Here is a 26,964-nt window from a genome sequence, read left to right as displayed (position 1 = left end):
CAACCTGATGGCATGAACATTGACTTCTCAAACTTCCGTCAATGCCCCACCTCCCCCTCGTACCCCATCCGTTATTGCCTATCCTCTGGGTTTCCCCCCTCCCCCTTTCTTTCTCCCTAGGCCTCCTGTCCCATGATCCTCTCATATCCCTTTTGCCAATCACCTGTCCAGCTCTTGGCTCCACCCCTCCCCTTCCTGTCTTCTCCTATCATTTTGCATCTCCCCCTCCCCCTCCCACTTTCAAATCTCTTACTAGCTCTTCTTTCAGTTAGTCCTGACGAAGGGTCTCAGCCTGAAACGTCGACTGCACCTCTTCCTAGAGATGCTGCCTGGCCTGCTGCATTCACCAGCAACTTTCATGTGTGTTGCTTGAATTTCCAGCATCTGCAGGTTTCCTCATGTTTGCTTGTTCCATTTACTGGGCTGCCCTCTCACCATAAGCCCTATGGGAAAGGAAGGGGCATGTAGCAAGGATGGTAGTGATGGTCATCCAGACTGGACAAGTAACCTTTATTTGAATTCTCGCTGATAGGCTTCCTAGCTCACTGCTTTTAACTCATCCATGAAGATGTTTTGCCTAACTTTGAGTGCCACAGTACCATAGTGGTTACCATGTCACTATTACAGCTTGAGTTCAGAGTTCATTTCCAGTGCCATCTGTAAGGAGTTTGTACATTCTCCCCGTGACCGCATGGGCTTCCTCCGTTTGCTGTGGTTTCTTCCCGCAATTCAAAGGCCACCGTACGGGTAATTGATCATTTAAATTGTCCTGTGATCAGGCTGGTGTTAAATCGGTGGGTTGCTGGGTGATGCGGCTCGGTAGGCCGTAGAGCCTGTTCCGTGCTGTATCTCTAAATAAGTAAATAAACTGATGTCATTGAAGTGTGTACTTAAAAGCCTGTTTGTGCCTCTGTGTGTGTGTGTGTGTTTCAGAGATCAATAACACGAAGACAATAGTGAAGTTATTAGCATTGACGAATTAGATCGGAGCCCAAGGGCAGATTCTAATAGTCTACGAACAGCAGATCCAGGGCACATGTTCATGGACTACAGTCTGAATGAAAGCTCCGACTCAAAAATCAATCCAATCACTAAAGTATATCCCTGAGGTTTTTAAGGACAGAAAATAGTGTACTCTTCCACCATCTCTTTAAGAAAGCCTTGTAGAGCACTGCTCTACAGCGGCAGCAAACCGATCAGAGTCTGTAAGGAGTTTGTACGTCCTCCCCGTGACTGTGTAGATTTCCTCTGGGTGCTCTGGTTTCCTCTCATATTCCGAAGATGTGAGTTGTGGGCATGCTATGTTGGCACTGGGAATGTGGTTCCACTTGCGGGCTGCCCTGTCTGCCCTTGCTGATTTGATTTGAGCCAATTAATGCTGATCTTTCTTTGAAGACTCGTGATCTCCTCAGCTTGAAGACTGGGGGGGTTGCATTTGATCAAAACTGAGACCCAAAGATCAGGACCTAACAGGTCAAGTGTCTTCAGCGATACCAGGTCTCTGAGAAATTAGTTTCTGGATGGCCTCAGTACAAACCGTTCACTGCAGAAAGTGCCTCTAAAAATTAATGCCTGAACCCATTAAGGGGCCACCCTAGAGCACGATGTGTTAATGATAAACCCAGCGAAGGTGGCCTGCCAAGAGAAAACGAGAGAGCACACAGCCAGAGTTGGCTGTAAGCCCAGCCCGTGTGAGATGCAAGCCCAAAGCTATCTCCTACTCCTCCTGCACCTCTGCGAAACAAGCCGATAGTCGGTGTCAGCTTAAAGCACGGAGCCAGAGCAGCCAAAGGAAAGATGTGAGGAATCTGTAAAACATCTGTCACCGTGTTTGCTCTACTTGACTCTAGTCCGGTGCCTTCTGGCATGCGTTGCCTGTTGTTTGTGCTTGCTATCTGCCAGGGGTTGACTGGTGTGCTGTTTTCTTTCCGGTTTAGGTTGTCAGCAGAGTAGCAGCTCAGCAAGGGTTCGATTTGGACCTGGGATACCGGCTGCTGGCTGTGTGTGCTGCAAACCGCGACAAGTTCACGCCAAAGTCTGCAGGTAGGAAGGAGCTTTTATTTTTTGTGTCTGCTTCCTGTAATTCCAACTCCTCTTCCCCCACACACCTCCTTCCCCCGACTCCTCCTCCCTCCCCCCACTCCTCCTCCCCCACTCCTCCTCACCATCCCCCCCCCCCCACCACCACCACCTCTCCCACTGCTTTCCTACAGATGCAAATTCTGGCTTTTGTAAAATAATTACATTCTGTTCAACCATAGCTGTTTTCCAGTGTTGTATCTGAAGTAACCAACTCCCCACATATCCAACCAGCCAGTGCTCTGATACTTCATCAATAAGACCCTTGAGGATCAAAATGCTTAAGCAAGAGAGAGAGAGAGAAAGTGCTTGTTAATGCTGGTGGTTATGTTTGTTGAGTTGAACAGGATATTGTATGTGTGTTGCAAGATTGAGATTGCATATTCGACAATCAATGCACTGGGGCCTATTGTTTATCTTGGACCACAGGAGAGCTACGTCTTTGGGATGACCTCTCACACTTGTATTGCTTGGACCTGTCCCAGTTGGAGTGCTGCCGTGAAGGCTCAGCACTCCGAACGTGAGCTGGCACTAAGTTCACATAACCACACAAAGGAGAGTATCAGATGTGGGTGTCTCTCTTAAAGTCGTCACTTCTTGTTTGAAAAAACCTGACTCATTTTACCTTACTGGGAAGCTCCTTACTTGGGTCTGGAACAGGGATTCCCAACCTTATTTATGCCATGGACCCCTACCATTAACCGAGGGGTCTGTGGACCCCAGGTTGGGAACCCCTGGTCTAGAGAGAGGTTTAAACAAAAGCAAACAATATTGGAAATATGCAGGTAGAGCAGGTGGCATCTGTAGAGAGAAACAAACTCATTATTTCATAGATCCATAGAGTTAGACCATACACAAACTGGCCCTTCATCCCAATGCACACATACCAACCAAGAGTTAGTCCCCTTTGGCCTATATCCCTCCAAATCTTGCCGAACAGGTTCTAATCCAAACGACGGGTCTCGGCCCTAAACATCAACTCTTTATTCCCCTCCATTGATGCTGCCTGACCAGCTGAGTCCAGCATTTGGTGTGTGTTACTTACTCAAATTTTTTTTTACGTTGTAGTTGTACCTGCCTCCACCACCACCTCTGCCAGCCCATTCCACATAGCCACCGCTCTCTGTGTGAAAAGAAATGCTCTCAGGTCCCCCAGCTCTTTTTCCAGTCAATGAATTTCTCCATGAAGTCTTTCCTGGTGGCTTATCCAAGTCATAAAGTGAAAGTGTCCGCACGATCACTGCTGGGGGCTGGATCGGGCTCTGCCGGATCCATCAAACCAACCATCTCAGACCCTGCGGCGGTGGAGCCACAGATTAGAACATAGAGCATGACAGCACAATACATTCCATTCAGCTCACAATGTTATGCCAACATTTTAACCTACTCCAAGATCAATCTAACCCTTCCCTCCCACATATGCCTCCATTTTTCTATCATCCATCTGCCTCTTCCACCAGCCCTGGCAGGGTGTTCCACACACCCATCACTCTCTGTGTAAGCAGAAACTACTTCTATACTTTCCTCCAACCTCCTTAAAATTACGCCCAAGATGAATTATTTAAGGAAACCCTGAGTGGGAACTTCCTCTTAGCCATTGCTACGTTGGTTGAAGGGCCTGTTTGCATGTTGTGTAACTACAACATGATGAGTGACTTACATGAAGTAAATACCGGAGAGTGTCACCAAAGATTGTCACTGTGAATGGAAACGTGGGATAAGCAAAAAGCTATGTGGAGACATTGTGGTGAGAAACAAGATTAGATGCAAACACAGCAGATGATTAAAATAAAAACAGATCTTTCAGTGCAGCAGTTGTACCATCAGACGTTGGTTATGTTACTTGTGAAGTTCTTGAATGTCAGATTGCTGCCTTATGTGTTATAAAATGCTGGCCAATTTGATTACTATGTTGAGTATTTGTCATGAATTCTTGTTTCGGATGATAGGGTGGCTTTGCCAGAGGTACACAGATGAAGTGCAACTTGTTGGATTCTGTTGTTTAAATCCAAAGTTCTTCTAGACATCAGGAACGAGGCATGATACTTGTAAACATAAGAAATCCAGATTTGCTGGAAATCCAAAGCAACACACACAGATTGGTGGAGGAACTCAACAGGTCAGGCAGCATCTATGGAAGTGAATGAACTGTCAACATTTTGGGCCAAAACTCTTCTTCAGGATTGTTGCTTCACAATCGTTTCATTAAGAGTTGACAGAACAAAGGGAACAGGAACAGAACAATAACAGGGAGTTTTACCACTTGAAAAAGTGGATCTAAAGATGGTGCCTAGCATAAAACAGCTACTTTTATACCCAAAGGATAAGAAATTTCCATTGATGAAAGACAACCAATTACAAAATATTTATTCCATACTGCCGTGACATTAATCAATGAGAAAATACTAGCCACTTATGAAAGAACAAAAAAGCTCTAGAATTATAAACAAGAGAAAATCTGCAGATGCTGGAAATCTGAGCAACACACACAAAGTGCTGGAGAAACTCAGCAGGCCAGGCAGCATCTATGGAAAACAGTACAGTCGACATTTCGGGCCAAAACCCTTCAGCAGGACTGGAGAAGAAAAGCTGAGGAGTAGATTTGAAAGGTGGGGGGAGGGAGAGAGAAACACAAGGTGATAGGTGAAACCTGAAGTGGGAGGGATGAAGTAAAGAGGTGGGAAGTTGATTGGTGAAAGATACAGAAGGCCATGGAAGAAAAAGGAGGAAGGAGCATCAGAATGAGGTGATGGGTGGGCAAGGAGATAAGGTGAAAGAGGGAAAAGGGGATGGGAAATGGTGAAGGCGGGGGGTGGGGGGCATTACCAGAAGTTTGAGAAATCGATGTTCATGCCATCAGGTTGGAGGCTACCCAAACAGAATATAAGGGTTGTTCCTCCAACCTGAGTGTGGCCTCATCACAACAGAGGAGGAGGCCATGGATGGACATACCGGAATGTGAATGGGAAGTGGAATTAAAATGGGTGGCCACTGGGAGATCTCGCTTTTTCTGGCGTATAGAGTATAGGTGCTCGGCAATGCAGTCTCCCAATCCAGGTCGGGTCTCACCGATATACAGGAGGTCACATCGGGAGCACCGGACACAGTATATGACCCCAACAGACCCACAAGTGAAGTGTTGCCTCACCTGGAAGGACTGTTTAGGGCCCTGGATAGTAGTGAGGGAGGAGGTGTAGGGGCAGGTGTAGCACTTGTTCCGCTCACAAGGATAAGTTCCAGGAGGGAGATCAGTGGGAAGGGACGAATGGACAGGGGTGTCGCATAGGGAGTGATCCTTGCGGAAAACAGAAAGTTGGGGGGGAGGGGATCATGTGCTTGGTGGAGGGATCCCATGGAGATGGCGGAAGTTTCGGAGAATTATGTGCTGTACGCGGGGGCTGGTTGGGGGTGGTAGGTGAGGACAAGAGGAATCCTACCCCAGATAGAGTGGTGGGAGATTAGGGAGCTTTAGAATTATACTTTGTATAGCCCACTAGAGACATATTAAACTGTTATGTATATAAGGGCTACTTAAAATACAAGCAAATAATTGTTTGATAAACTGCAAAGAAAATGACAATTAAAATTAGTCAGATCTGACAAATTGTTAACTTAAACAATAATATTACTTTTTAACACTCCCTGTGATATTCATCATTAAATTGCCAATGGTTTTTGAGTGGTCATCAGACTGACCTGTTTACAGGCAATGTTTGAACGTAGAACACAGAACACTACAACACAGGACAGCCCTGTGGCATATGATGTTATGCCAATCTTTTAACCCGCTCTAAGATTAATCTAACCTTTAGATTACGATCTGTGAAATTCATTGCCAGAGACAGCTGTGGAGGGCAAGTCATTGGGTGTATTTAAAGAGGAGGTTGCCTGGTGCTTGATCAGTGAAGGGCATCACAGGTTACGGGGAGAAGGCAGAATCAGAATCAGATTTCATATCAACGGCCTATATCGTGAAATTTGTTGACTTTGCAGCAGCGGTACCATGCAATTGAGTTCGATGTCCATTCAGAAATCAGATGGCAGAGGGGATGAAGCTGTTCCCCCTCAGGAATCAGTACCTCCTTCCTGACAGTAGCGTTGAGAACAGGGCATGTCCTGGGTGATGGGGGTCCTTAATGATGGACGCCGCCTTTCTGAGGCATCGCTCCTTGAAGACGTCTTGGATACTACAGAGGCTGGTGCCCACGATGGAGCTGACTGAGTTTACAACTCTCTGCAGCTTACTTCAATCCCGTGCAATAGCCCCATCCCCCACCCCCAGACCAGACGGTGATGCAACCAGTTAGAATGTTCTCCATGTTACATCTGTAGACATTTGTGAGAATAGAGTTAAGAGAGAATAATAAATCAGCCATGGAGCAGATTCAATGGGCCGAATGGCCTAATTCTGCAACTCGTTCTAATGGCCTTCCTTAAAGACAGTAAAGTAATCCAGGAAATCTTAGTGTGTCACACTTCACTCTGATTGATCTTCACAGCACAGAAGCAATCTGTTAAGCCTATTTAATCAATACTGGAGTTAAGCCTCTTTTCAATGATAGTTCTTCTCTTAGCGTTCCTGTTCGTAATCAGTGACTGCCCCAGTGAATGCAGCTCGTCAGCATTGTTTGTAAGCTCCGCAGTGGGACTCCCAATCCTGCCACTGCAGGCAATTCCAAGCCAGGGGGCACAAACACTTAACAGCCGAGTCCTTAACCAGAGCGCCCTGTTTCTCATTAGGCAGACGGTGCTGCCTGCATGATGTCATTGTGACACTGGATCCATGGCTGAGGACTCCTCTCAAGTAACAAAGGTTGCTGATTCTGTGTGTGTCAGTTCATTCGCTCAAGGAATAAGATTGTGAGGGGCTGTTTATTTCAGTGATGAGCGATCAAAGATGTATTAACTGTGGTTTTAATTAATGTTTACTTTGTACTTTGAACTTTGGAGTGAAAGGCACTACCCTCCCCCCCTCCCCCAGTTAGGTTGTTTGGGTTCTGATGAACTGGAGCTGTTACATAGAACATTATGACACAGTACAGCCCCTTCAGCCCATAATGTTGTACCAATCTTTAAACCTACTCCATTATTAATCTAACCCTTTCCTTCCCCCATAACTATCATCCATGTCTCTTAAGTATCCCTAATGCTTCTACCTCTACCACCACTCCTGGCAGAGCATTCCATGTACCACCACTCTTACTGTAAAAAAAAGCTTTGACACCCTTCTCTATACTTTCCCCCAATCACTTTAAAATCTTGCCCCCTCATATTAGCCATTTCCACCCTAGGAAAAAGTTCCTGTCTATCCACTTGATCCATGCCTCTTATCATCTTGTACATCTCAATCAAATCACCTCTCAATCTTCTTCCCTCCAAAGAGAAAAGCCCTAGCTCACTCAGCCTCTCCTCATAAACCATGCTCTCTAATCCAGGCAGCATCCTAGTAAATCTGTTCTGCACCCTCTCTAAAGCTTCCACATCCTTTGTGTAATGAAGCAACCAGATCTGAACAGAATGCTCCCAGTGTGATCAAACCAGAGTTTTATAGAGCTGCAACATTACCTCACAGCCCTTGAACTCAATCCCCTGACCACGAAAGGTCAACCCATCATAAACCTTCTTAACCACCCCATCAGCTTGCATGGAATTTTTGAGGTATCTTTGGACCTAGACCCCAAGATCCCTCTGTTGCTCCTCACTGCTAAGAATCCTTCCATTAATCATCTATTTTTTGCCTTCAAGTTTCACCTTCCAAAGTGAATCACTTCACATTTTTCCAGATTAAACCCCAGCTAGCCCAGCTCTGCACCCGATCAATGTCCTGCTGTAACCGATGACAACACCTATGACAATGTCCTGCTGTAACCGATGACAACACCTATGACAATGTCCTGCTGTAACCGATGACAACACCTATGACAATGTCCTGTTGTAACCGATGACAACACCTATGACAATGTCCTGCTGTAACCGATGACAACACCTATGACAATGTCCTGTTGTAACCGATGACAACACTTATGACAATGTCCTGCTGTAACCGATGACAACACCTATGACAATGTCCTGCTGTAACCGATGACAACACCTATGACAATGTCCTGTTGTAACCGATGACAACACCTATGACAATGTCCTGTTGTAACCGATGACAACACCTATGACAATGTCCTGTTGTAACCGATGACAACACCTATGACAATGTCCTGTTGTAGCCAATGATAATAATAATATTGCAGTGGCATTCGTAGCCACAGTCAACAATTGGGACATCAGTGCGTCATATAGACTGGTTTAGGGAATGTTTGCATCAAATTATCACTGGCTGTTATCAGTTCCATCCCAACTCCTCCCTATCCGCTGATTATTGAGACCCCTTGCCCCGCTTCTGCATACACCATCCCTCCCCTTCCCCAACTAAATGAGACTATAAAGCCCCCATCCTCCCCCCCACCATTCTCCCAGCCCCTGCACCCACTCTTCTACCCGCCCCCCCTGACTAAAATGATTAATGGTTAGCGTAATGCTATTACAGTGCCAGTGTTCCAGGTTCAATGCCGCCACGGCCCATAAGGAGTTTGTACGTCCATCTGTACGTACGTTCGTCTGTACGTATGCCTGTAAGGAGTTTGTACGTTCGCCTGTATGTACGTTCGTTTGTACATATGCCTGTAAGGAGTTTGTACGTTCTGTCTCGTACCACGTGGCTTTCCTCTGGCTATTCCAGTTTCCTCCCACATTCCAAAGACCAAGGATTAGGGTTAGTCAGTTCTGGGCATGCTATGTTGACAACACGGGCAGGTTGTCCTCTACTCATTTGTGACACAAACAATGTATTTCACTGTATGTTTTGATGGACTTGTGACAGTTAGAACTAATCTTTAAATTTTAATTATTTCATTTGGCAATGCAATGTGGATCTTTTCCAACTGGTGAGAATAGGAATAATTTCTGAATGGTTTCTGAGTTATTTAATTATTTAATCATTTCTGAATTAGTTCCAGTGCTTTAACCAGTCCTGATGTGCAGCATCACTGTGAGTCAAACCTGTTTGTTTTGGTGTAAGCATGTGTGTAAGAACAGGCTGTGTGGGTTTCAGCGTTGGGCACTCTACACTGACACCAGAAACACGGCAACACTTGTGGACTGCCCCCAGCTCATCTTCAGCTTGTGTTGCTCATTGATGCAAAAGCGATGTATTTCATTCTGTGTTACATTGTCATCATCATGTGCCGTGCCATATGACGTGGGCAATCATGGTCTTTCCACGACCATAATTGCTCTTGGCAAATTTTCTACAGAAGTAGTTTGGGCAGTGTCTTTACAAGATAGGTGACCCCCCCCCCCCCCACCACCACCACACACAACTCCCAGCCATTATCAAAACTCTTCAGAGATTGTCCGCCTGACATCAGTGGTCATATAATCAGGACTTGTGATGTGCACTGGCTGCTCATACGACCATCCACCACCTGCTCCATGGCTTCACGTGACCTTGATCGGGGAGCTAAGCAGGTGCTACATTTTGCCCCCTGGGTGACGTACAGTCTAGCGGAGGAAAGGAGTGCCTTACACCTCCTTTGGTAGAAATCCTCCTCCACCCCGCCACCTAATGTATACGTGACAAATAAAGCTAACCTTATAACTTGAAGCTAGCATCTCCCATCCAGACTCCCTGGAGATTCAATAACGTCCATTAATAATTGGAAAACCCTGGGGGGATGAAATCTAGGGAGTCTGCAGGATTAGTCATTATCTTGCCTCAAGGTGGAGGTGCCAAGGTCACTTCCTGGACTCTTATTTCTGCTCTTTCGATGTGTAGACAGAGGAGAGCTGAAATGGTTAATGGGATTCCTGTGGTCATTGACGCAAGACATGAAGTCGTTCTGCCAAGAATGTTCCTTGTATTTTCAAGCTCCTTGTCTTTGCCAGGGGCCAGGGTAGGGCATTCAGTATTTGATGAGGCCCAACATATGGTTTTGCTATAAAGGAAACAGGCACAAGCTGCAAATGCTGTTGTCAGTATTCGAGTGAAGGCCCTGAGGGGTGGATCGCCTGGTGAAGATGAGGTTGTGCGGTTGCCGGGGAGACAGTTAAACCAATCACACGTTGGCAGCGATGGTAGTGAGCCTTCTGACAGAACAGATGGTGGCACGGGGTCTGAGGCAACTCAGGAGGGCTCAGGGCAGCCCAAGGGCTGGGCATAGATTTGCCACAGAGGGGCGGGTCAATCGAGTATCGACTGGGCACCAAAATGCAGCTCGTTTGACTTCAAAGGAACACTGGCAGATCGCTGCTGCTGGTGTGGGGCTGCGTAGATAATAGGAAGAGAAGGACATTATTCGTAGACTCCTGGGGCTGTTCTGGCACAGAAGGAGGCCATTAAATCCATCAAATATTCTGCAGCAATGCCTTCAGCCTCATCTTATGACAGTTTTATTAGTAGCTTATAGTGTCACATGCGGTGAAAACCTCGTCTTACGTGCTGTCCGCACAGACCATTTCATTACAATGGTGCATTAAAGTGTTCGGAGGGCAGAATAAAGTGTTACAGCTACAGAGAGAGTGCAGTGCAGACAGGCAATAAGGTGCAAGGTCACAGCAAGTTAGGTTGTGAGGTCTGTGTGATCGTACAAGGGAACCTGTTCAATGGTGTTACAAGAGTGGGATGGAAACCCTTCCCATCTTGAGTGAATTTTACAGGAGCACCATTAAGATCGTCCTGACAAGCTGCATCTCCATCTGGTACGGAAGCAGCAGAGCATCCGACTGGAAGTTCCTACAAAGGACTGTTTGAATGGCTGTGGGAAATCATAGGGTCTCCATTGGGGACATATATCAAGAGCACTGCATCCGCAGGGCCCTTAGTATTATTAAAGATCCCACCCATCCACCCGGCATCCTCTTTGACTTTCTACATCAGGCAAAATACTCCGATGCATAAAGAAAAGAGCAGTCAGGACAAGGTGATAACCCCCAGAATCCTCTCTCAGAACCTCCCTCTCTGACCCCATTCTTTGGCTCCCTCTCCCAGAACACAAGTAGATGCCAGATTGTGTTCATATGTACAGAGTGGTGCCAGAAAAGGACCAGTAACATCATGAAGGATCCCACCCACTCTGCTCATGGACTGCTTGTCCCACTCCCATCAGGGAGGAGGCTACGTAGTATCCACGCCAGGACCACCAGACTCAGAAACGGTTACTTTCCCCAAGCAGTAAGACAGATCAACACCTCCATCCACTGACCCACCCCTCCACATACCTCACACTAATACTTTTAACATTTCCTGTCAGTCACCTTATGTACAGACACTCCTGTGCACAGTGTCCCTTTATGGACATATAATCAATCTATGTATATTAGCTGTCCTTACATTTATTGAGTGATTTTTTTTATTATTGTGTTCTTTGTCTTATCGTTTTTTTTTGCTGCATCAGATCCGGAGTGATGATTATTTCACTCTCCTGAACGCTTGTGTACTGTAAATGATTTTTAACAATACGTACTGAATCTTGAATTTTTCTGCAATCAGAAAGTAAAGCCATAAATGCCAGTTATTGCTGTATGCTGGTGGAATCTGAACACTCTGATTTTGATGGGGTGAGATCTTGCTTCCAAAGCCAAAGCTGATAATTGCAGAAAGGAATTTAGCAGCTTACGGACTCCATTAAAAAATACTGTTCACAGAGGAAAACCACATTTACATGATGTAAACTTATGCAGCCCTTACCATTTCCTGTTGGGCCTGTGTTTCATTCAGTAGATTTTACAGACTACATTTTTACTGTAGGAAGCGATAAAGCTGACAGGTTTGCATAAGATATTTCTTTCCTTCTTCTGTTAGAGTAAAAGTGTGATTTAAAGTAATGATTTTTGCATTGTTTCTGCTTAATCTTTTAGAAACTGAGAAGTTTTCTTCTTGAAAAATAGGAGTGGGTTTTGGTCTGGTAAAATTAATCGGGTGCCTTTGTGTTGTTAAGCAGGACTGATGTTGATGTGGCGAAGTTCCAGATTATGGCATGCAAAAATATGAGGGTTGTGCCAAACTTTGAAGGTTGTTTCTTGTTTTGGGATCACTGAAAGGTTGCTATCAATATTTTATGCATGTCCATTGTGAACTACTGTTTGAATTTTTCCTTACCTTTTATAATTTCTAGTCATCTTTAAAAGTTGACAAGAAAAGTACTCATTAAATGCTGGAGGAACAGAGCAGATCAGGCAGTATCTCTGGAGAGGAATAAACAGTCGATGTTTCAGGCTGAGACCCTTCATCGGGGTACTTCATAGATGCTGCCTGATCTAAGTCCTGCCAACATTTTGTGTGTGTTACTCTAGATTTTCAGCGTCTACAGAATTCCTTCTGTTTCAGAAGTACTCTTTCTTGTTATTTCACTTCAGTGCTCACAAGAGATTCTGCAGATGACATCTGGAAATTCACTAATTCCCGATCCCCACCAAGTGAAGGACTTCTACTGGAGGTGGTGTGGGAAATAAAGCCTGTACAAAATTGTCAAAGCTGGAGGATTTAGAGGGTTAGCTCACATTGTCACCGAGGACAAAGAACATTTGGACGGTGTTATCGCATGAAGTCACTGTTTCCCACATCTCTTTGTCCCCATCCCATCCCATACCTCTGCCCCTAAAAACGATCCACCTCCATCTTTACCTCAGTCTCACTAACAATGAAGCTCATCTCACTCTTATTTCACTTTAGCTGGGCATCTTGGTCCAGTATAGGCCAGTTGGGCTGAAGGACCAGTTTCCCTTCGGGCTTAGAATACTCCGAACTCGTGCAAACATTAGACTCTCCCTGTCTTGCATCAGCCCCTTCCTGATGGGGCTATTTTCGATTCACTGTTTTTATTTGCACATGCAAATTCTACAAGGCCAGAAGACATAAGAGCAGAATTAAGCCCTTTGAGTCTGCTCCACCATTCCATCAGGGCTGATATATTATCCGTCTCAACCCCAGTCTCTTGCAACCCTTTCATGCCTTGGCTAATCCAGAACCTATCAAACTCCACCTTAAATATGCCCAATGACTTGGCCTCCACAGCTGTCTGTGGCAATGAACTCCACAGATTCACTACCCTCTGGCTCAAGAAATTCCGCCTCATCTTCCTTCCATTCTTCCATTCTGAGTCTGTGCCCTCTGGTTCTAGGCTGCCCCACTTTAGGAAGCATCCTTTCCAGGTTCACTCCGTCTAGGTTTTCAATATTCAATAAGTTTCAATGAGAACCCCCTCTTTCTTCTAGCATGCTCTGCATAGCCTAATCAAATTCCAGCATGACCTAACCCTATGGGTGCTTTATCAATCTCCACCAGCTTCTGCCTGTAGCCCATCACCTCTACTATTCAAGTTCAAACCATCAGGGCATTCGTCCCCTCAGCCCACTGTTTCTCCCACCCAAACCCTGCAGTACCTCCTCCCCTTCCTCCGTCTGTACAGACACTCACTTCTCTAAACTATATTTGCCAATCTGTGGAATTCATTGTCACCAACAGCTATGGAGGCCAAGTCTTTTGGGTACATTTAAAGCAGAGGTTGGTAGGTTCTTGATTAGTAAGGGTGTCAAGGATTTTGGAGAGAAGCCAGGAGTGGGGGGTTGAAAGGGATAATAACTTAAGCCATAACGGAATGGTGGAGAAGACTTGATGTGGTCTTACGGTAAATCACAGAATGACGGTCCATTGTAAATATCTTGCCTCTTAATGTGACTTCCCAAATACGTCTTCACATCTCAAACAACCAACTCAGTCTGAACGTGCTATGGGGAACCTGCAAGTGTATCCATGCTTCCACTGCTAGCATTGCATGCCCACAATTTACAAACCCTAACCCATGACAGGTGGCACATGAGAAAGCAGATGACTGGGTTGATAATAAGTCATATAATCATTCCTCTTAGCTCGATGCAATCTCAATAACGATAGATTCAAGATTAGCTTTATTTGTCACATGTGCACGGAAACATCGCAAGATACAGTGAAGTGCGTCTTTTGTGTCAGCAGCCAGCTTGGTCTGAACATGTGCTGGGGCCAGCCCGCAAGTGTCACCACACTTCCACTGCCAGTATCGCATCCCCACAGCTTGCTAACCCGAACCCTTCGGAATGTGGAAGGAAATTGAAGGAAATTAACAGGGAAATTAACACTCAAATTCCTTACAGATAGCAGTGGGAATTTAACCTGGGTCACGAGCACTATAATAACATTACACTAACTGCTGCAATTATGTGCTACCCCTAATATACATGGCCTCCATTTCTCAGTGCTATTCCAGACAATCAATCACGGTTCAACTCCTGCCTCTGTAAGGAAGTTGGACTTTCCATGATCCCGTTGGTTTCCTTTAGGTTCTGCAATTTCCTCCCAAATTCCGAAGACATACAGGTCGGGGTTAGTGCGTTGTGGGCATGCTACATTGACACCTGAAGCATGGTGATACTTGCAGTCTGCCCACAGCACAGTACTTACTGATTTAATTTGACACAAACAACACATCTCACTGCATGCTTCTTTGTACTTGTGACAAATAAAGCAAATCTTTATCTTTTTGATCATGATGTTTGGCAGCCAGGTTCATAAAGGCAAGATGGTGTCTGTTAAATGGTGTTGTGAAAACGTGGAACATGTGCGTTTAAGGAGATTCTTATCACTATAAAAGGGAGAAGGAACTCTTTTTTTTCCATTTTTCACATCATATTTAGGCCCGCATTTATTTCCTCTCCTTCATTTCTGTTAGGAGTTGGTGGCAAGTCAACCCCTTTAACTAATGAACATGGAAGTTGTTGAAGAATGAGAGTTGGGGTGTCAGTGGGGAAACAGCACCAGTTGAGGGGCTGCCGAGCCATGGAGCTGCCTCACTGTTACGTGCGCTCAGTGTGGGAGAGGTGCGAGCAGTTCTCATCCCAAAACGGCAACTGCTTATTCCTGTCCATAGATGCTGCCTGACCTGCTGAGCTCCTCCAGCATTTTGTGTGCGTTGCTCAAGATTATCAGCATCTGTAGAATCTGTGTCGCAGATCTCGATTGTTCATTCTGCTCTGAATGGACAGGGCGACAGACCCCACAGCAACCCCATTCAAGACAATTCCAGTTTATTATCACTGACACAAGGACTTAAGTCAGGAAGTTCTTCTTTCCAACATGCCGAGAGATGGGTTAATTTGCCCTTTCTGTAATTTGTCCCTGCTTCCAAATAGAGTGGATTCCGGGATTCCGGTTAATCAGAACACATCAGACCAGTAATTAAACAGCTGCCTCAGTATGCTGAAGTTTCATGGAGATGGTTAAAAGATATAAAAAAGACAAACTGAGTAACAAATGATATATTTAAATGAAATAGAGAACAAATTCGAACACTACCAATGCTACTACTGTATTATAAAACTATGTTCCTAATAGTTATCTATAGTGTATGCTGCTGTGTTCTTTTCATTGACTGTAAGTGAACAACATCAGCAGATACCTTGTGTAGATAATGGACTGCCTTCATTTTTAAAAAAAACAAAATTATCAAAAAATCACAAACAAGAGAAAATCTTCAGAGGACTGTACTTTTTTCCATAGATGTTGCCCGGCCTTCTGAGTTCCTCCAGCATTTTGTGTATGTTTATCAAAAATCACTGTTTTTTTGAATCAACGTCCATCGGCCCAAATGGATAATATAAGCACACACAATTGACGCTTTTTAAAAACTGTTCGCTCCATAATGTCTAGTGGCTATTCTGGCATCTCCAAGCCTGAATGCTTGAAACTACTGTGAACAAAACAGTTCTGAACTGTCTTACTGCTTATTTCTTGCCAAATAAGTGGCTGTGCCAACAAAGTGATGCCCCAATTAACTGGAGTCCAGTGTACTCTCCAAATACCAGAGTCACAGTGTGAAGTAACTCGCAGACAATATGACACAGACTTTTGTTCTGCCAGTGGAAAGGAACTCCTGTTTGAGGGATTATCTGACTTGGACTAACTACCTGATGATCCAAGCAAGTAATTGGTCCAAGCAACATTCGGCAACTGGATTGCCATTACTCTGAAAGTCGGTCACGAGTATTTAGAATCAGAATCAGGTTTATTATCACTGACATATGTAACGAACTTTGTTGTTTTGCAGCAGCAGTACAGTGTAATACATGAAAAGTTACTATAAGAAATGTATATAAAAATTAGTGGGGTGGAGATACATCTCTACCAAAGGAGGTGAAAGGTGCTCCTTCCTCCGCTGGCCTGCAGGCCTTTGGGCAAGGTGTAGCGCCTGCTTAGCCCCCGATCAGGGACACATGAAGTCATAGGAGCAGGTGGTGAATGGTTATATTGAGCAGCTGGTGCATATCACAAGTCCTGGTTATGCAACCACTGATGCCAGGCTGACAATCTCTGAAGAGTGTTGATAATGGCTGGGATCACCCAACTTGTAAAGACAATGCCAGTAGGAAGTGATGTCAAACTATTTCTGTAGAAAAAATTGCCAAGAACAATCATGGTCATGGATAGAACATGGTCTCCCACATCATATGACATGGCACATAATGATGATGAGTGAAAAAAAGAAAGGGAAAAATGGCATAGTGTTCATGAAATCATGGTCCATTCTGAAATCTGATGGTGGTGGGGAAGAAGCTTTTACTAAAATGTTGAGTGTGGGTCTCCAGGCTCCTGTACCTTTTCCCTAATGGTAGTAATGAAAAGAGGGCATGTCCTAAATGGTAAGGGTGAGGGTCCTTAATGATGGATGCCAGTTTCTTGAGGCATTGCCTATTGAAGATGTCCTTGATGGAGGCAAGGCTAGTGCGCATGATGGAGTTGGTGTTGATTGACACAGAATCATGGGAGGATTGGTGCAGGAGGGAGGGCTTCATGTTTCTGGATAATTGGGCTTTGTTCCAGGGAAGGTGGGACCTGTTCCGACGGGACAGCTTGCACCTGAACTGGAGGGGGCTGCCCTTGCGGGTAGATTTGCTAGTGCTGCTCTGGTGGGGTTTAAACTAGATTTGCAGGGGGAGGGGAACCAGCGTGTTAGAGCAGATAGTGAGGTGGAGGAGAATAAAGGTCATGCGAGGACTGCATGTATAGACAGAAATCAAAGGTCTGTACGTGATAGAAATGTTCTCAGGTGCATCTATTTCAATGCAAGGAGTATTGTAGGTAAGGCAGATGAGTTTAGGGCGTGGATTGGCACATGGGATTACGACATTATTGCTATTAGTGAGACTTGGTTGCAGGAGGGGCAGGACTGGCAGCTTAATGTTCTGGGGTTCTGTTGTTTCAGACGTGATAGAAGAGGAGGGATGAAAGAGGGAGGAGTGGCATTTACTAGTCAGGGAAAATATCACAGCTGTGCCTAGACAGGACAGCCCAGAGGGCTCGTCTACAGAGGCCATATGGGTGGAACTGAGGAATGAGGAAGGTGTGACCACACTAATAGGGCTGTATTATAGACCACCCAATAGTCAGAGAGGATTGGAGGAACAAATCTGTAGAGAGACAGCAGACCGATGTAAGAAACGGAAAGTTGTAATAGTAGGGGATTTTAACTTTCCACATATTGACTGGGACTCCCACACTGTGAAAGGGCTAGGTGGCTTGGAGTTTGTCAAATGTGTTCAGGGAAGTTTTCTAAATCAATATATAGAGATACCAACGAGAGAGGATACAATACTTGATCTCCTATTAGGGAACCAGACAGGTCAGGTGACAAGTATGTGGAGGTGAACATTTTAGGTCCAGTGACCATAATGTCATTAGTTTCAAGTTAATTATGGATAAGGATAGGTCTGGTCCTCGAGTTGCGGTTCTAAATTGGAGAAGGGCTAATTTTGTGGAAATGAGAAAGGATCTAGGAAGAGTGGATTGGGATAAGTCGTTTTCTGGCAAGGATGTGTTCAGTATGTGGAAGGCCTTCAAGGGCGAAATTTTGAGAGTGCAGAGTTTGCATGTTCCTGCCAGGATTAAAGACGAAGTTAACGGGTATAGGGAACCTTGGTTTTCAACGGATATTGGCAATCTGGTTAAGAAAAAGAGAGAGGTGTACAGCAGGTATAGGCAACAAAGAACAAATGAGGTACTTGAAGAGTATAGAAAATGTAAGAAAATACTAAAGAAGGAAATCAGGAAGGCAAAAAGAAGACATGAGGTTGCTTTGGCAGATAATGTGAAGGTAAACCTGAAAGGTTTCTACAAGTATATTAAGAGTAAAAGGATAGTAAGGGACAAAATTGGTTCCCTAGAAGATCAGAGTGGTCGTCTATGTGTGGAGCCTCACAAGATGGGGGAGATCCTTAACAGTATTTTTGCATCAGTATTTACTCAGGAAACTGGCTTAGCATATATGGAAGGAAGGGAAACAAGCAGTAGTGTCATGGAACATATAGAGATTAAAGAGGAGGAGGTGCTTGCTGCCTTACAGCGAATAAAGGTAGATAAATCCCCCGAGCCTGACATGATATTTCCTCGGACCTTGAGAGAGACCAGTATAGAAATTGCAGGGGCCCTGGCAGAGATATTTAAAATGTCCTTAGCCACGGGTGCGGTGCCAGAGGATTGGAGGGTAGCTCATGTTGTTCCATTGTTTAAAAAAGGCTCCAAAAGTAGACCAGGTAATTACAGGCCAGTGAGCCTGACATCAGTAGTAGGTAAGTGATTGGAAAGTGTTCTGAGAGATCGGATATACAAGTATTTGGACAACCAAGGGCTGATTAAGGACTTTAATCGGCTTTGTGCGTGGTAGATCATGTCTAACGAATCTTGTAGAGTTTTTCGAGGAGGTTACCAAGAAAGGAGATGAAGGAAAGGCTGTGGATGTTGTCTACATGGACTTTAGTAAGGCCTTTGACAAGGTCCCACATAGGAGGTTAGTTCAGAAGGTTCAGACACTAGATATCCATGGAGAGGTTGTAAACTGGATTCGAAATTGGCTGTGTGGGAGAAGACAGGGAGTGGTAGTGGATGATTGCTTCTCAGACTGGAGGCCTATGACTAGTGGTGTGCCTCGGGATCTGTGCTGGGACCATTGTTGTTTGTTGTCTATATCAATGATCTAGATGATAATATGGTAAATTGGATCAGCAAGTTTGCTGATGACACTAAGATTAGAGGTGTTGTGGACAGCGAGAAAAGCTTTCAAAGCTTGCAGAGGGATCTGGACCAACTGGAAAAATGGGCCAGAAAATGGTACCGGTGACCCCTGTTTCCATCCAGGGGGTCAGTGTGGACATGGTGGAGGATTACAAATACCTGGAGATACGAATTGACAATAAACTGGACTGGTCAAAGAACGCTGAGGCTGTCTACAAGAAGGGTCAGAGCCGTCTCTATTTCCTGAGGAGACTGAGGTCCTTTAACATCTGCCGGACGATGCTGAGGATGTTCTGCGAGTCTGTGGTGGCCAGTGCTATCATGTTTGCTGTTGTATGCTGGGGCAGCAGGCTGAGAGTAGCAGACACCAACAGAATCAACAAACTCATTCGTAAGGCCAGTGATGTTGTGCGGATGGAAATGGACTTTCTGACGGTGGTATCTGAAAAGAGAATGCTGTCTAAGTTGCATGCCATCTTCGACAATGGCTCCCATCCACTACATAATGTACTGGTTGGGCACAGGAGTACATTCAGTCAGAGACTCACTCCACCGAGATGCAGCACAGAGTGTCATAGGAAGTCATTCCTGCCTGTGGCCATCAAACTTTACAACGCCTCCCTTGGAGGGTTAGACACCCTAAGCTAATGGGCTGGTCCTGGACTTACTTCATAATTTACTGGCATAATTTACATATTACTATTTAACTATTTATGGTTCTATTACTATTTATTATTTATGGTACAACTGTAACAAAAACCAATTTCCCCTGAGATCAATAAAGTATGACTATGACTATGACTAAAATGGCAGATGGAATTTAATGCAGACAAGTGTGAGGTGTTGCATTTTGGAAGGACAAATCAAGGTAGGACATACACAGTAAATGGTAGGGCACTGAGGAGTGCGGAGGAACAAAGGGATCTGGGAGTTCAGATACATAATTCCCTGAAAGTGCCGTCACAGATAGACAGGGTTGTAAAAAAGGCTTTTGGCATCCTGGCATTCATAAATTAAAGTATTGAGTATAGGAGTCGGGATGTTATGGTGAGGTTGTATAAGACATTGGTGAGGCTAAATTTGGAGTATTGTGTGCAGTTCTGGTCACCTAACTGAAGGATATTAGTAAGATTGAAAGACTGCAGAAAAGATTTACTCGGATGTTGCCGGGTCTTCAGGAGTTGAGTTACAGGGAAAGATTGAGCAGGTTAGGACTTTATTCCTTGGAGCACAGAAGAATGAGGGAGGATTTGATAGAAGTTTACAAAATTTATGAGGGGTATAGACAGAGTAAATGTGAGTAGGCTCTTTCCACTTAGATTAGGAGAGATAAATACAAGAGGACGTGGCTTTAGGGTGAAAGGGGGAAGATTTAGGGGGAACATTAGGGGGAACTTCAGGGGGAACTTCTTCACTCAGAGTGGTGGGAGTGTGGAATGAGCTGCCATCTGACATGGTAAGTGTGGGCTCACTCTTAAGTTTTAAGAACAAATTGGATAGGTACATGGATGGGAGAGGTCTGGAGGGTTATGGACTGGATGCAAGTCAATGGGACTAGCGGAATAATGTTTTGGCACAGACTAGAAGGGCCGAATGGCCTGATTTCTGTGCTGTAGTGTTCCATGGTTCTATTGATTGGGCTCGATTCGGTGGCACGACCAGATTTCTGCCAGCTTAGCTAACCAAGGCTTCAGTTCCTAAGATCCCAGCAAAGGGTCCCGTTTCCAAGTCAGAGCCTCCAGTTCTGTGTGAGAGGCAGCGAACACAGTTCAATCCATCTCAGCAGCATTAAGCCAATGAATGGGTTAAAACTGAACTTAACTTGCAAAGGAGGGAAAACAAAGCACTTTGGAATCTTAGGAGCCATCCAAGTGCTGTGTACCGGTCCTTGGGCTATGGCCTTGGCAATAAGGGGTTTGTCAGTTAATTCCCTTCTGTGCCTGCTCTTCTACGTGACAGCAACAAGGTAAGACATTTTGATGTTCATGCAATCACACGTAAATGGGGTTGATTTTTACAAAGGTAATCTTTGATTGCTTGATACAGTAGCCAGGATGTTGGGCAAAATGGAGGCCTGTGAGTGTCTGGTTACCACTGGGTCTCCTCTGTGAGCACCATTAGACTAACAATATCACAGATCAAAGCCCTGACAGGAATCTAGTTCTGTCTCGTCTCTCAGCTTTTAATAGATCGAGGGCTGCATCCCTCAGCTGAGAAGTGGTACATTCCTCCTGTAGCTACTGCGAAGCAAACTGCTTTATTATTGCTCTTCCTGTGCAGGTCAGAGTGAAGTGTTCTGGAGGTTCTTGTGTGAACAGGCACTAGGGAATTCCTGAAGGGAGAAGCTGATGGTGGTGGGGGAGGAGAGGAGATAATTGATCTTAAATTGCTCTCCCTTAAATGAGACTCAGACAAATTTAACCGCTTGAGGGCATTTTATGGACTGGTGATACGGCTGCACATTTCTATTGGGATTGTATTTTATTCATCTTCTCGGCCTTATCTCAGCCAGCATTTGAACTGTTTTTAAAAGCAAGAAATGGAAGGCAGGCAGTAACATTCCTTTAGCGATGTGGAGTGGCCTGACAGCCAATTCACCCACGGTTCCAAACATCCACACTGTTTGCAGAGGACAATCGACAGGCCAAGCAGGTGGGGCGAGGGGAAGGTGTAACATAAACTTAAACAGTATTGACCATGATCTCTGTTCAAGTTCAAGTTTATTACCATCAAGTTTATTGTCATCTGACAATACATATCTCAACCAAACAAAACATTGTTCCTCTGGACCATGGTGCACCCACAGAACATATATCACACAGAGCACAGAAAACAAAAATGTAATTCAAGATGCATGTAGTGCACAGCAGAAGTAAATGATGAACAGTACAGTTGACAGCTGTTTATGATGTTTGTATTGTGGGACATACTCCCTGTGTGTGTGTGTGTATGCACGCATCTGTCTGTGTATGTGTGCGTGTGACTGTGTGTGTGTGCATGCACGTGTGTGTGTTTCTGTGTGCATTTGTGTGTGTGTGTGTGTGTGTCTGTCTGTCTTGTAAAAGTTGATCAGACTAATGGTAGAGCCTCTAATGTAGAAACTCCCGCTGCTTATCCCAGTATTGGAGCTCCAGTATTCCTGTCCGTGCCAGCTTTAATAAGACCATCAGACATAGGTGCGGAATTAGGCCAGTCAGCTCATCGAGTCTGCTCCACCATTCAATCGTGGCTGATTTATCATTCCTCTTAAACCCATTTTTCTGCCTTCTCCCCATAACCTTTGGCACCCTGACTAATCAAAAACCTATCAAACACAGCATTAAATATACCCAATGACTTGGCCTCCACAGCCGTCTGTGACAATGAATTCCTCTGACTAAAGAAATTCTTCCTCATCTCTGTTCTAAAGGGACATCCTTGTATTCTGAGGCATGCCCTCTGCTCCTGGACACCTCACCGTAGAAAACGTCCTCTCTACATGCACTGCATCTACAGCAGACCTTTCAATATTCGATAGTTTCAATGATGATAGCTGCCACCTGCTACGATCCTCGATGATGGATATCGCCTTCCTGAGGCAGTGCTTCCTGTAAAAGCTAACAGTGATGGGGAGGGCTCATATCTTAATGCCCCCACTTAACCAGGCGTAAGAATATCATAAACACAAGAGACTCTGCAGATGCTGGAGAAATTGAGCAACACACACAAAATGCTGGAGGAATTCAACATGTCAGGCATCATCTATGGAGGGGAAGCAACTGTTGACAAATTGGGCCAAAATCCTTCATCAGATTTGTAGAGTCATAAATTGAGCAATGCAGCAAGGATGCAGGCCCATCGGCACAACAAGTACATGCTAACCACAATACCCACCCAGATAATCCCAATTGCCCATATCCCCTCAAGCCGTACATTCCTCACCTCTGGCCCTAACACCCTGACGTTTTCAATCTCGCCCAGAACTTAAACTGTCCAAACTTCGTGTTATTTCTTGCTCTCGGACCTGGGCCCTGCTGCTTCAATATGCTCTCAGGCCCGTTCACTTCTGCCTCAGTTCAGCTAATTTTCCAATTCAGCCTTTCACTTAAGTGGAGAGGGTTCAAAGGAGATTCACGAAAATGATTCCAGGATTGAATGGCTTGTCATATGAAGAGCGTCTGATAGTTCTGGGCCTGTATTCACTAGAACTTAGAAGAATGAGGATTTACCTTATTAAAACGTATTGAATGGTGAAAGGTCTCGATAGTGTGGATGTAGAGAGGACGTTTCCTTTGGTGGGAGAGTCTAAGATCAGATGACACAGTCTCAGAATAGATGGTGTCCTGTTAGAAAGGGGATGAGGAGGAATTTTTTTAGCCAGAGGTTGGTGAATCTGTGGAGTTTTTTGTGGTCAAGTCTTTGAGTATGTTTAAGGATAGATTCTTGATTAGTCAGGGCATGAAGGAATATGGGGAGAAGGCAAGAGATTGGGGCCGAGAGGAAAATTGGATCAGCCATGATAAAATGCCAAAGCAGACTTGGTGGGTCAAATGACCTAATTCTGCTCCTATATATAATGGTGTTAGGGTCTAATAAAATGGCCCCTAAAACAAATCTCACACTAAAGGCTCAGAGATCCCACTAAATCCAACAATTCAAGTGTTAGGCTGCAAGGCCAGAAGAAAAGCACTGGAGTGAAGACTGACTGATTACCAGGAAGGCTCAATACAAATAGAAGTGAACTTCAACAAGAGATTCTGCAGATGCTGGAGATCCAGAATAACACACACAAAATGCAGGTCAGGCAGCATCTATGGAGGGGAATAAATAGTTGAGGTTTTGGGCCGGACTCTTCATCGGGAAGAAGCTGGAGTAAGAAGGTGGGGAAGGAGTACATTGTCAGGACTGATTGAAACGTCGATTGTTAATTCCCCTCCATAGATGCTCTCTGGATGGCTGAGTTCCTCCAGCATTTTGTGTGTGTTGCTCTAGTAGTGAATTTACCACAGTTCTGTACAGAATTCCAGCCAAGCTGAGCTGCTGAGCTCTACTCTCAGGAAACTAAATGTGACCAGGCTTCTGTGGGGCTTGTTTGGCAGTGGGGGCGGGGTTGGGGGGGAAGGAGGGGAAGTTCAAGGGCCAAAGAACTGAACCACTTCTGCATTGCACTGCATTCTGGATTTAATAGGAGACACAAGAGACAGCAGGTGCTGGAATCCAGAGCAGCACAGTGGACGAACTCGTGGGTCAGGCAGCATCAGTGGAGGGAAATGGAAAGCCTTCATTTTGGGTCGAGACCCTTTATCTGAACTGTTTTTTTCCCTGCCCAGATGCTGCCTGACCTGCTGAGTTGCTCCAGCACTCTGTGTACTGCAGCTTATATTAAGATGGCTTTATATTCTCTCTTCCTAACTCCAGTCTCCTGCCTAAACCTCTCCTCAAAGTTCAAAGTACATTTATTATCAAAATATGTTCAGTATGCGTCACCAGATGCTACCCTGAGATTCATTTTCTTGTGGGCATTCACAGTAGAACAAAGAAATACAATAGAATCAATGAAAAACTACTCACAAAGACCGACAAGCAGACAATGTGCAAAAAGACAAACCGTGAAAATACAAAAAATGCAAATTATACTAATAATACATAAATAAGTAAATAATTAATTGAGAATGACTTATAGAGTCTTTGAAAGTGAGTCTATAGGTTGTAGAATCAGTTCAGTGTGAAGCTTTCCACAATGGTTCAGGCGCCTGATAGGGTAATAATTGTTCCTGAACCAGGTGGTACGGGACCTCAGTAAGGCTCCTGTCCTTCCTTCCCGATGGCAGCAGTTAGAAGTAAACATGGCCTGGATGGTACACGTCCTTGATGATGGATGCTGCTTTCCTGTGGCAGTGCTCTTTGTAAATGTGCTCAAAGGTGGGCATTCCCTCAGTGTCTCTAAGGATTTTTCTATCCTTGCCTTGACTACATGACTGGCAAAGAGGAGGCGGAGATCGCTTGGTCTGTTGGGCAGAGAGGTGGCAAATGCAATTTAATGCAGAGAGTTGCAATGTAATGCTGATTTCATTCCTGACCTCTGGTGGAAAAAGCAAGGCAAAGGAACATACAATAAATGGAAGGATATTGAGGAGGTTGGGGGAACATTGGCACAAGGATCCTTCAAGTTATCAGTTCAGGTAGACAAAGTATTAAACAGGCATTGTTAACAGAGGATTTAGGTGCTTTCTTTTAATCGCCAAGGCAGAGAATTAAAGAACAGGGAGGTTATTTTAGGCCTGGAGGTCAAATGTAAAAGGAAAATATATAGTTAAATGGCTGGATCATCAGGAGCAATGACGTGTAGAGGGATTTTGGGGTGCAAGTGTATAACTTCCTGAAAGAGGCATCACAAGGATGGCAAAGAAGGTGTAGGGAGGCTTTGAAGGTCTATGGCATGCTTACCTTCGTCAGTCATGTTGTAGTTGTATAAAAAAAATTACACACATTTAGAGCATTGTGTGCAGTTCTGATTATTCTTTATGGCGGGGGGGGGGAAAGATGTGCATAGGGTGCAGAAAAGGTTCACCAGGATGCTGTTGGATAAGTGAGCATTAGCTATAAGCAGAGCTTGGACACACCTAGATTGTTTCCTCTGGAGAACTGGAGGCTGAGGGGATTCCTGACAGAACTTTATAAAATTTTGAGAGGCAGAGATTGAGTAGACTGGCTTTTTTCCCCAGAATATAAATGTCAAATGTGGATGTCAAGCTCATCTTTAAGCTGAGTTAGGGAAGTTTAAAGGAAATTTACGAGTCAAGATTTTACCTCAAGAGTGCTAGGTCCCTGATACATGCCATCAGAGAAGGGGTGGAGACAGATCTCAGCAATATTTAAGATGCAACGCACCAATTGCTGGAGAAACTCAGCAGATCAAGCAGCATCTATGGAGGAGTTATGGGCCAAGATCTTTCATAAGGACAAGTAGTGTTCATGGCCAGTTGAGAAATCTTACAGCAGAGGGCATGTCCTGGATGGCGAGGGTCCTTAGTTTTATTTATTTATTCATTTAGAGGTACACCACAAAACAGGCCCTTCCAGCCCAACGAGCTGCTCCACTCAGAAACACACTGATTTAATCCTAGCCTAATCACAGGAAAATTTACAATGACCGATTAACCTGCTAACCATTACCTCTTTGGCGTGTGGGAGGAAAACAGAGAAGCCGGAAGAAACCCACACATACACGGGAAGAACGTATAAACTTTCTTACAGAGGACTTCATAATTGAACTCTGATGCCCTGAGCTGCATTGGTGTCACACTAACCACTCTGCTACCATGGTGCCCCAGTGATGAAGAGCCCAGCCCAAAACCTCAACTATTTATTCCCCTCCATAGATACTGCCTGACCTGCATTTTGTGTGTTATTCTGGATCTCCAGCATCTGCAGAATCTCTTGTTCTCGCCCACAGAACCTCCTGTCTGTTCCTGTCTGAGTCACAGAGGCAGACTCAGTGCCAGAGAGCCAGCCACTCGACTTTCCTCTGTTAGGTCACCCCCCAACAATATCCAGAGTGATATACCTGTTGTTGAGGGGGGATGGCCACAGGAATACTCTGCAATGGCTCCTTAACCCCTTTCCCCTTCCTGACTGTCACCCAGTTTCCTGTGTCCTGCACCTTAGGTGTAATATATGTCCAAGCTATCACCCCCTCAGCCTCCAGAATGATCCAGAGTTCATCTACTTCCAGCTCCAACTCCTTAACACTGATTGTTAGAAGCTTCAACAGGATGCATTCCTCGCAGTTGTAGTGGTCAGGGGCACTGGAGGTCTCC

The 26,964-nt window shown here is 44.9% G+C and overlaps 1 protein-coding gene across 11 annotated transcripts in view; it reads left to right on the top strand.

Moving 5' to 3' along the window:
* The window catches only part of zmiz1a (zinc finger, MIZ-type containing 1a), a 446,537-nt gene that overhangs the window by 300,904 nt on the left and 118,669 nt on the right, over positions 1-26,964 (top strand). For 10 of the 11 annotated variants that reach the window (XM_063070398.1, XM_063070409.1, XM_063070399.1 and 7 more), the window contains one exon: positions 1,938-2,043. In XM_063070398.1, the coding sequence (XP_062926468.1) occupies positions 1,938-2,043 (106 nt within the window). Of the gene's footprint in view, positions 1-1,691; positions 1,800-1,937; positions 2,044-26,964 lie in introns of those variants that run through there. The other variant, XM_063070408.1, reaches the window with a different exon arrangement.

This window comes from Mobula hypostoma, chromosome 18 (assembly GCF_963921235.1).
Source record: "Mobula hypostoma chromosome 18, sMobHyp1.1, whole genome shotgun sequence".
Taxonomy (NCBI): Eukaryota; Metazoa; Chordata; class Chondrichthyes; order Myliobatiformes; family Myliobatidae; genus Mobula; species Mobula hypostoma.
The sequence above is the reverse complement of the archived record's forward strand: the minus strand, read 5'-3'. Positions and strand labels throughout refer to the sequence as shown.